Consider the following 11,658-nt stretch of genomic DNA (forward strand, 5'->3'; position numbering starts at 1 on the left):
TTTGCAGCTGGTATTACCGTCTTGGTATCTGCAAATGCATCAGGTAGCTGGTTAGCTATACTCTGTAAATGCATAATTCGTCGAACTTCTAGTTCTGACTCTTTAGTAGGAGGATCAAGATATAACAATGATGGTACACTCCATTTTATATCACTTCCAACATTTTTGTTTTCTCCCCCTAGAACTGGGAATACATTTTCGTCAAAATGACAATCAGCAAAACGTGCTGTAAAGACGTCACCAGTCTGTGGTTCTAGGTATCTTATAATTGATGGAGAATCACAACCAACATATATTCCCAACCTTCTTTGTGGTCTCATCTTTGTTCGTTGTGGTGGTGCTACAGGCACATATACCGCACAACCAAAGATTCTAAAGTGGGAAATGTTTGGTTCTCGACCAAACGCTAGTGGGGAATACTTATGGTATGCACTCGGTCTGATCCGAATGAGTGCTTCTGCATGCAAAATGGCATGTCCCCATACAGAGGTTGGAAGTTTTGATCTCATGATCAATGGTCTTGCAATCAATTGCAGACGCTTAATTAAAGATTCAGCCAAACCATTTTGCGTATGAACATGAGCAACCGAATGTTCAACTTCAATTCCCATTACCATACAATAGTCATTGAATGCTTGGGATGTGAATTCACCAGCGTTGTCTAGTCTAACTCTTTTAATAGTATAATCAGGAAACTGTGCTCGCAGTTTGATTATCTGAGTTAGAAATCTCGCAAATGCCACATTTCGAGATGATAATAGACAAACGTGTGACCATCTACTGGATGCGTCAATTAATACCATAAAATAGTGGAATGGTCCACATGGTGGATGTATCGGTCCACATATATCACCTTGAATTCTTTCAAGGAACTTTGGTGATTCTTTATTGATTTTGGTTGGCGATGGCCTTACGATCAATTTTCCTAGAGAACATGCAACACATGTCATTTTATTCCCTTGAGAAATCTCCTGGATTTTCAGTGAATGACCATGTGAGCTCTCTATGATTCTGCGCATCATTGTAGTGCCTGGATGGCCAAGACGATCATGCCATAGTGTAAAACCATCAGAATTTTCCTTAATCACCAAATGTGATTCAAGAGCACTTATATATGTATGATGTAGACCAGAAGAGAGTTTTGGTAATTTTTCCAATACCTTTTGTTTTCCCGATTTCTCAAGAGTAATATACATATACTTCTTTCCATCCTCAGTTGCAGACTGAGTATCAAATCCTTGAAGATATATGTCTTTAAAACTCAACAAATTCCTTTTAGAATTTGGAGAAAATAGTGCATTATTTATCGAGAATTTTGTCCCATTAGGTAATGTGAAATGGGCTTTACCAATCCCTTCAATCAAGTCTGCAGGACCCGATATTGTGTTGACAGTGATATTTGTCGGTTTTATTTCGGAAAAATATTTTCTGTGTTTCAGAATAGTGTGCGTTGTTCCACTATCTGGTATACAAATATCTTTAGTATTGATCTTGGTTGATGTTCCATTTGTAATGTCCATTTCTGAGACAAACATAAGAAAATATTATTCATAAAATATTATACATCATTATTAAACACACAATAATTATACATAAAAAGGTAAAAAAAAACAATAATTATACATTAATCTTCCACAATAATAATTATTTATGGTATAATTGTGGAATTTCAAGAGTCACATGATGGACACTTAAGCTTCCGTGATAGCGGTCTCTTCGAAATCATTCACAAAATCAGACGCATCGAGGTGCGTTGTACCCTGAGAGTGTTCCACAAAGTTTACTTCTTTTTCTTTCCCTTTGACGGACTCCTTGTACAGAGCGCAAAGGTGTGCAGGGGTACGACATAAACCAGACCAGTGTCCCTTAGTACCGCATCTGAAACAAGCTTCTTCTCGCTTCTGGGAGGTATTTCCTTGGTGTTCTTTTCCCTTAGGGGTTTGTTCAGAGCGGACCCACTGGAATGACTTCCTATCTTTTGGATTGTAATTTCGTCGTCGTCCACGGTAGTTTTGACGACCGCGACCGCGAGCCCGAAAGGTATTATTTTCCCTTAGTGGTTTCTTCGCATCTAATGCGTTTGCTTCAGGAAACGGTTTAGAACCAGTTGGACGGGTCATGTGATTCTTGATCAGAAGCTCGTTGTTCTTTTCTGCTATGAGAAGAGCTACAACCAATTCCGAAAATTTGGTATATCCACGCAACCTGTACTGTTGTTGCAGGGTGATATGGCTCTTGTGGAATGTGGTGTATGTCTTCTCAAGCATTTGAGATTCGGTGATCGTTTCACCACAGTATCTCAATTTAGCCACAATTCCTAACACAGCAGAATTGTAATTCATCACTTTGTCGAAATCTTGGAATCTGAGACTCTGCCATTCATCCCGAGAAAGTGGAAGTGTTATGTCTTTCTGATGATCAAAACGATCTTTCAGAGACTTCCATAGCTCTTTAGGGTCTCTCATGTTGGCATAGTCATAAATAATACTTTCATCAAGGTGTCTTCTAAGGAAGATCACCGATTTAGCCTTTTCTTGAGGCGTTGAAGTATTATTCTCTTTAACGGTCTGGGATAGACCAAGAGATTCAAGATGAAGTTCAACATTTGTAACCCATGAAATGAAGTTGGTACCGGTGATGTCTAAAGCTGGAAATTGGAGCTTCTCTACTTTTTCCATTTGTATTTCTAAAACACAAAATAATAATTTTATTAGAACTTCATAATTTAAAAACCGTTTACATTAATCATACAAGCAATTATAAGGAGAAGCGATGTAAATAAAATTAAACCGATATTCATCTTAAATTCACTCGGAGTAAATTCTCCAACGAATAAACCATAAATAGAAACACAAATAAAAATGGCACATAAAAACAAAAGTGCGCGAATCATCTTTCTTGAAATGAAAAATCGGAGGAGAGCGATTTGAAATTTTTGAGAGAAGATGAAATGTTTTGGATGATGAAATGGAGTGAAAAAGACTTGTATTTATAGATGGAAATTACTGTTCATGACCGTTGGAGAAAGGGGAAATTTTTGAAAAATTTTCTTTGTGACCGTTGGGTTAAATCGAGTGCACCAAAAATTAGTCTGAAAATATCGTATTAAACGGTCAATCAAATCTATAAAATTTCATAAAAGTGAAAAATTATGACAATGAAATATTTATGTTATATGACAACAAATCATGCGACGGCTCAGCCGATCAATGCAGAATAATAAATAAATTATACGGCGGCTCGGTCGACCAATTAATAATAAACGGAATATAAGGCGGCTCAGCCGACCAATAAATAATAAACAGGATATAAGGCGGCTCGGCCGACCAATAAATAATAAACAGAATATAAGGCGGCTCAGCCGACCAATAAATAAATTAAATTACTAGTAAATAATATAGGCGGTATTCCGGCCATTATAACATAATATAAATAATAGTACAGGCGGTATACCGACCATTATAGCAGGGTATATATGATACAATAAATTTTACCGAATTGCAGAACGATCGTGCTGATAACGTGTTATGAAATAACTTATAATTTATAGTATCGAAAAATTTAAATAAGGGCGAAATATTTTTCCCGCAGAAAGAAGATATACGATAAATATGCAAGAGAGAATATTTACTATGAAGAGGGAGAATAGAGATGAGATGTAATGATTCTTTGTTTATAAACTCTTCTTCTTGTTTTTGGTGTACAAAAGAGTGAGATGAGTGATGGTATTTATAGTGAGCAACAATACATAAAATAACAGGTGCTTGATTTGGTAAATGAGTGGGTGATCATAGTGCTTGGTGAGTAGATGATCATAGTGCTCGGTGAGTAGATGATCATAGTGCTTGAGTTGGTAAAGGAGTGGAGGATCATTTCAAAGTTTATCTTATAACAATATGCAAAATATTTGAAGTATTCTAACTTCATTGTCTTTGAGAAATATATTTAAAACCTAATGCACAGACCTGTAATTATTAGTCAGTCTGTGCCTTTTTCCAAAGGACACAACTTCCTTCTGTGGTGCAACCTCGCTTGTGTTCCTCCTATCATCATAGCTGTTACTTGGTTCAGTGGCCTTACCTCTTCCACCTTCCACAACACTATTAGCATCACACACACCATGGTTGACGACACTGCTCTTAGGGCCATCATTACAGAGTGATCAAAGTAACTATAATAATAATAAAATGGAAAAGACGGAAGTCTAGTTCAGAATCTCAAAGAAAAAGTTAAGAAAAAAACCAGTGAAGAAACCGTCAGAAGTTGCCAAGAATCTACAACAATGGTTCCTCTAAAACCTCCATGGTAAGTAACCCAAGAGGGAGCCACATTTTTTCACCGTTACAGATTACTAAAACTTTAATCACTGGGAATCTTGACATAGTTTCAAAAACATATCAGACCTAACTTCTAAAAATAAAACAAATTAAAAATCATAGCGCTTTTAAAATGTATCCAGTGACCTCAAATTTTAGCTCAAGTGTTGAATGACATAACTATGTTTGGTCCACAACCTACGGCTACTATCTAACAAATCTTGTGGAGTGAACGAAAGAGATGATGCTTCTTCCTCTTCGAGTGTCTTCCCGGACCCTGCTTCGTCACAAATGGAACAGATGCGATCTGTTTTCATGATGGCCAATCAAAACAAAGTTAAAGACAAGTACTTTGAACATAGTACAACAACAGAGCCAGATTAACACTTATTAAAAAGACATGGATGAACCTGAGACTTGTTCCGGACTCCGACAAACAAAACTCTTGTAATAACAAAGGCTTCTCTTTTCCGAAAAGATAAAAAAGGTGAGAGCTTTACCAAGAAATGTGGCGATGACCCATGTTTGCTTCCTCCATCTCATTAACTCTCTTCTTGATCAAAAATCTTCAGATCCTTCAAAGTAGCTGAATTCATAACCGCCACATCTGCCAAAAGAAGAAAAGCAAATGTAAATCTACAATGCACACCAGATGTTCGACAAAATGCCAATATAAAAGTACATCACCCAAGGAGGAGCCATCGAGTTTGACGATGGAGAGTCGCATAGCGCTTCCTGTTTCAAGGCTGACGAGAGTGACGACATCCGACAGTGTTGGGTTCCTCGGAACGTCACCGAGAATTGGATCGGCGAGTAGTTGAGAGAGCAACGACCATCGCTTCTCTCGCTTCGTCTCAACGTGGTAATCTCCGATTCCGACAATTTCGCCGCTCTCCATTGGGGTGGTGTCTCGGCTATCTTTTAGGGTTTCTCTTATCTAAGCTCAATCGACGAAGCCGAAGGATAGTCCGTAAATGAGATTTAAGCAGGGGTGTTCAATCCGGATATCAGTTCGGTTTCGGTTCGGTTTCGGTTCGGTTTTTTCGGTTTTTCGGTATTTCGGTTAGTAAAATATAACTACCATTCTGAATCTATATTTACTTCGGTTCGGTTCGGTTTATATACCGTCGGTTTTCGGTTTATTCGGTTTTATACCAAAAAACATAATTCTTTATTTTGGGATCATATTATATGAAATTTAGAGTCTTGTTGTCAACACATTCATTTATTAAAAAATATTATAAGTTTAAATAAAAGAACAAAAATAAAAAATGTTTCTATCATCTAATAAAATAATCAAATATATAATTAAAATCAAAGCTCAAAATTTTGATAATAAAAATAAAAAAAAAACAAAAAATAAAACGGAAGCACGAAGCACAAAAAATAAGTTATTATATTCCTTCATATTTAGTGTTCATCAAAGTCATGTTTCTTCTATTAAACACGAAACTCTATTCATTTATAGATAAAAAAATTGTGAAGAATTTTCACTAATTGTTATCATCAAATTTATAATCTTTATTTCAATTTAGTCAATGCTAAATTAAAGCAAAAAGATCAAAAGAAGACTAAGAAAATAAGAAGCATGTTTGCGATGAATTGTTATTTAATTATAGTTCAAGTGTTTTACAAATCAGGACTATTTTATTACTGTAAAAAATATGGTAATAGTTATTAGCAAAAAAATTAACTTATGATTTTCATACGTTGTTATAAAATATATACATATTTACATGTTTCTATTTTTTGATCGGTTTTATTCGGTTTATTCGGTTTTATCGGTTATATACCGAACCATATCCAAATCCTACGGTTTTTTTAAAATCATATCCATTCGGTTTGTATGGTATATACCAAATCCAAACCATATTATCTATTTCGGTTTGGTTCGGTTCAGTACGGTTAGGTTTTGCCATATTGAACAGTCCTAGATTTAACGCATTTATAGGATCCAGATCCTGAAAAATCCGAAGATATCGAAGGTTCTAGTGAAATAAGAAGTAGTAGGAGATAATTTACTGAGATTAAATGCTGAGTTTATGGCTTCAACATAAATCATGAATCCGTTACTTGGTGGTGTGTTACGAAGAAGACGGTGAAATTAGTGTTCAGCGACCTGCGGCGTCGAAGAAGGAGATTAGCTGGTGGGCCAAAATAATATGAAGCCAATCAAAATAAACAAAAACAAACCGCAACAAAGCCCACAGAATAACAAACATGCCCCTACGTGATTGCTGACGTGGACGCATGAGAAGGGAGAGAAGTCCCTTTTATTATTATAGATAGATAGTTTAGTTAAATAAAAACATTACTTAATATTTAATAAAAAATTAATTTTAAATAATAATTTAATTTAGACACCGGTAAAAAATATTTCTGGATCCGTCACTGGGTGTGCAACCGGAGTAGAGTTCTCTTAAGAAAACAATGTCCTATAAATATCATTGTGTGTATTTTTTTTTTTTTGTCAGCAACAAAACAGACTCATATAGACTCTGTGAACCAAACTGGTAGCTCTGTATCCATATGGACTACGAACGAGGGTTGCCTTCTTGCACTACGTGCTAGACTATCCGCCCTTGAATTTTGCGTGAAATAAAGGAATAATTAGTGATAGTAATTAGTAGATGCAACGTATTTGTAAGTCTATAAGACCTAGTCCATTACCAAAAAAGCAAGATACGAATTTAGCATAAGATTTATAACTATGCTGTTATGCCATTCCATAGGAAATTAGTATTTTATAAACCTTAATTGGTTACAACTTACAAGTGAGAGACCCACCTAATGTACTTACTATAGTATATGTATCAAAACATAGTTGATATTATTCGTATCCACATGAAAAATAAATTAAAAAACGAGAGACGTCTTCATCTTCATGCATTAGAACTTTAGAAGAAATCAAAATGGCACCCATTAAAGCCTGTTTTCAATAAAAGAAGAGTCAAAAGGTTAAACAAGTATACATATTATCAGGTTTTAAATAAGAAAAAGGAATACTATGATAGAGTTGACACCAAAAAAGGAAAAGGAAACTATGATGAATAACTATTATCCCCTCGACTATATTTGCCAAGTGATTTTGCCACATGTCATCTCTACAATCAATTTCACAAAACAAATATGACATGGCTACTGAAATTGATGACATGACTTCCGAAAAAATATGAAATAGATAATTTTATTTAATGTTGATTTATATTTTTGGCAAACTTATTAGAATATGATAATTATTCATATATTATATTTAATATTAATATTTTTTTTTGGTAAACTTTTTTTAAATATGGTAGTAGCTCATACATCATCTATAAAATAAATATATTCATATATAACATTTCAAAAATTGAAATCACCTAGACAATATTTGCGAAGTGATTTTGCCACATGTCTTTTCTACAATCAATTTCACAAAACAAATATGACATTACTACTGAAATTGATAACAAGGCTTCCGAAAAAATATGACATGGATAATTTTATTTAATGTTGATTTTTTATTTTTGGCAAACTTATTAGAATATGGTAATAATTCACATATTACATTTAATATTGATATTTCTTTTTGGTAAACTTTTTTTAAACATGGTAATATACATCATCTATAAAATAAATATATTCATATATAACATTTCAAAGTTTGAAATATTATTACTTTTGTATAATTATACAATTTGTATTACCAAAGTTTTCAAAAATTTCTACAATTTAAAAAAAAATTAAATATCTAATCATAAGATCATTAGTTTCTTATATATCTACAATTTTATAAATATTTTTTAGGCTAAAGTTTTGATAATTATAGAATTTTATATCATTTTTATTAGTTTTATACAAATTGATTTAATATATATCAAATCTATATTAAATATTAGTAAAAAATAGTAAAATCTATAATATTTAATAAAAAATAATTTTAAATATAAGTTAGATTTAAAAAAATTCTTACTTCACATGGTGCAGGAAAACACATAATCCTCTAGACTATATTTGCGAAGTGATTTTGCCACATGTCCTCTCTACAATCAATTTCACAAAACAAATATAACATGGCTACTGGAATTGATGACATGGCTTCCGGAAAAATATGACATGGATAATTTCATTTAATATTGATTTATATTTTTGGCAAACTTATTAGAATATGGTAATAATTCATATATTACATTTAATATTGATATTTCCTTTTGGTAATTTTTTTTAAATATGGTAATAGATCATACATCATCTATAAAATAAATATATTCATATATAATATTTCAAATTTTGAAATATTATTATTTTGTATAATTATACAATTTGTATTACTAAACCTTTCAAAAATTTCTACAATTATTTTATACAAATTGATTTAATATAGCAAATCTATATTAAATATTAGTAAGAAAATAGTAAAATCTATAATATTTAATAAAATTTATTTTTAAATATAAGTTAGATTTAAAAAAAAAATTAAAAATTTCTAAACACCTAGTTTGAAATATATATGTAAATATTTTACTTGGGTCGACGGTGACTAGCATGCCGGTGCCGCCGAACGAGCACGACCCACCAGAACCTTTGGTCCGCTGCCAATAGCTATTGAAGGCGTATGAAGCATGGGCCCACAATGTATTGGGTTTAAAGCATGCCCCATTGGGCTGAATTGAATGGCAATCAGCGCCTGACCCACATGCAAAATTCATTGCTTCTTGGATGATTGGGTCAGGCACTGAAGGCTTAGCAACGCACCAGTAAGCCGAGGTCGGAGTCACGCTTGGTGGCGGTGGTACCATAGGAGGCGGATAGACGATCGGAGGTAAAAACCCTGATGATGGGGTTGGAATATTACCAGACGGTGTAGGAGTGTCGGTCGGGGTTGATGGGCCTGGCTCGGAGTAAGGTGGGCCTGAAATGGTTCCTGATGGGCCTGGTACTGAAGGGCTAGGAACTGTCTCTGGCGGGTTTGGACTGGAAATGTCCGGTGGGTTTGGGACTGTAACGGGTGGGTTGGGGTTTAATGATGATTCTGGTGGGTTTGGGTTAGAAGATGATTCGGGTGGGTTAGGAACGGTAACAGGTGGGTTCGGGTTAGAGGAGGATGTTTCAGGTGGGTTTGGAATTGAGTTTGGGTTTGGGTTTGAGGTGGAGTCAGGTGTGTTTGGGTTCGAGTTCGGATTAGAAGATGATTCAGCTGGGTTAGGTACATTGATTGGGCCTGGAGGTGGGCTAAGTTCAGGGTAGGAGGAGGAAGGAGGTGAGTTTAGAGGAGTATTTGGAGGATTGACGCAAAAAGGAGAGGCATTTTCGGGAACTGACAGTGGGGCAAGTGGAACATAGGGAGATAGAGTGAGAGTTGCACTAACACTATTAGGTTGAGTGTTGCAGGATGTTGTTGAGTAATCCAAAGGCTGAGCTAGATTGAGTTGTGTCATCATTTTCTCTAACATTGATGTATGTTTTAATGCTTTGATGATCAGCTTCTTTGACTTCTTCTTTGAGTCTCTCTCAAGTCCCACAAGTTTTCTTGCATCTACTACAAAAGTAAAACTAAATTAAATTATATTAAATGCTTTTGGAGATAGAAATGGAGAGAAGAAGAGAAAGGCTTACCAGAATAAGTGAAGAAGCTGGCCGAGAGAAAGAGACAAAGGAGAATACAAATGGTTGTGATAGCTCTATTTGATTCCATGGGTTTTAAGATGAAGTCCAGAAGAGATACTAAATCTTTACCAAGAGGAAGAAGAGCAAGATTACTTGAATATTTATCTTCTCTAATCTCTCTTTCTATATATATATATATATATATATATATATATATATATATATATATATATATATATATATCTTATTGTGTGTGTATGCATGTGTAGAAAAGAAAACACAAAACTCTAGGAATCATTCAAAGGCAACCTGTGGAAGAATATAAGTTTCTGTTATGTTTCTCATAAAGATTGGTCCTTTAAGAGTTCACTTTGTTGTCCTCCAGGTCTCGCTTTACTCCTGAAATTAAATGTTTATATTCTTATTGCTAGTCCTTAACTATTTTGAAATAATTAATTGATTTTTGACCGTCTAAACTAACATGTTATAGTACAAGAATATACACATTTGTACGACAATGGGCATATATGCTTGCTTGACATTGCAAAATTAATCACAGAGGAAAGTTGTTTTATAGTAAACTTTTGCTTGCTTTGTACTCAAACAAAGCTCTTTAGATTTATCTTTTTCTTGACTACATCCATTTGCATAAGCTTCACATATTCTACAAGATACTCTTCTTTCTGGACTTGACGGTTGAGAAAAAAATATAATTAGAACACAACTGATTCTCTACACTATTTTATTTATATATCCTCCCCCAGAAAATAAGCTTAATACAATTCCTGGTTCTTTGATGTACGCAACATAATTCTACCAAATCAAAGATAATATATGTTTTAGAAATTCAAATATTTAACTGCTACAATCATTTAGTTGTGACATGTTCATGAAACTAAAGAAAGAACCAAAAGCTTTGCCAAGTAGAATTAGACCGACCTATTAAAGATGTGATTTTTTAAGTGGAATTGGGACTGAATTTGAGTCTGCAATACTAAACCCTCCAGGAAGATGATCTACATTCTGTGAAACTGCTAAAAGTATTATTAAACTCCTTCAAAATTTCACAGCTGGTTATAAAAACGAAGAAAATTCAAGTAAAAGTAAATTTCATTGTCCTAAAATTCATATAGCTTAAAATAATTATAGTTTTAAGAATAAAATATTATATATAAATATTTAGACGATTTAAAAACCAAATAAAGCCCTTTTCAACAAAAAACAACAACCAAATAATCAAATATATATTAGTTGTCTGATTCTTTTTAATGGACAAAATCATTCGAATTTTCAGAGTCAATGCAGATGTTATCCATCCTAAATGCACGAATTCAGTTTTGTTTTCACTGCTAGATGATGATGTTTTATTTTGATGAAATATTTGTTTATACTTAATTATTATTATTTGTTTTTTTGCTAAAATTATTATTTGTTTTGTTTATATGTATTTTATACTGAATCTAGTTTCTGGACGGAGAAGATAGAGTATTAGACGAGTCAGGTAGTGTTATAGCTTATATACAGTGCTAAAGGAATAAGATCAGTAGAGTCAGGGTTTTTTTTTCTTTTTTTCGAACTAAGAGTTGATGATCATGTTATGGTTGGTGGGTTAAAGAAGCCTCTCATGAGCTATTTCTCCACGTGAGAAACTTGTCTGTTGGAGCCGCGCTTATAGCAGTGGTTCACACTCTCCACGGGTTCAGGAAACGAATGCTTTACTACGGTGTAGTCTCCCGAGACGTATAAAGCTAGT

At 33.9% G+C, this 11,658-nt stretch overlaps 2 protein-coding genes, 1 non-coding gene and 1 pseudogene across 4 annotated transcripts; all 4 read right to left on the reverse strand.

Moving 5' to 3' along the window:
* Nucleotides 1-1,691: 1,691 nt before the first annotated feature.
* Nucleotides 1,692-2,678, reverse strand: LOC125582313. Its single transcript, XM_048748942.1, has one exon. It carries the CDS (start codon nucleotides 2,676-2,678, stop codon nucleotides 1,692-1,694), a length of 987 nt encoding a protein of 328 aa, XP_048604899.1.
* A 1,486-nt stretch (nucleotides 2,679-4,164) lies between these two features.
* On the reverse strand, nucleotides 4,165-6,478 carry LOC125581645 (annotated as a pseudogene).
* LOC125582849 lies at nucleotides 4,252-4,372 on the reverse strand. Its single transcript, XR_007320293.1, has one exon. It is a non-coding gene; the product is annotated as a small nucleolar RNA snoR130 (small nucleolar RNA).
* Nucleotides 6,479-7,045: 567 nt separating the features above from the next.
* Nucleotides 7,046-10,075, reverse strand: LOC106379540 (leucine-rich repeat extensin-like protein 5). 2 transcript variants are annotated; one of them, XM_048747448.1, is made up of 3 exons: nucleotides 9,915-10,075; nucleotides 8,824-9,834; nucleotides 7,046-7,245 (listed from the first exon to the last, which is right to left on the reverse strand). In XM_048747448.1, the coding sequence occupies exons 1-3, from the start codon at nucleotides 9,991-9,993 to the stop codon at nucleotides 7,214-7,216; spliced, it is 1,122 nt and encodes a 373-aa protein (XP_048603405.1). In that variant the 5' UTR covers nucleotides 9,994-10,075; the 3' UTR covers nucleotides 7,046-7,213. The 2 variants fall into 2 exon arrangements, with proteins under 2 accessions (XP_048603405.1, XP_048603404.1); XM_048747447.1 differs by having other exon boundaries at nucleotides 8,824-9,837.
* Nucleotides 10,076-11,658: the final 1,583 nt, after the last annotated feature.

Source organism: Brassica napus, chromosome C2 (assembly GCF_020379485.1).
Source record: "Brassica napus cultivar Da-Ae chromosome C2, Da-Ae, whole genome shotgun sequence".
Classification (NCBI taxonomy): domain Eukaryota; kingdom Viridiplantae; phylum Streptophyta; class Magnoliopsida; order Brassicales; family Brassicaceae; genus Brassica; species Brassica napus.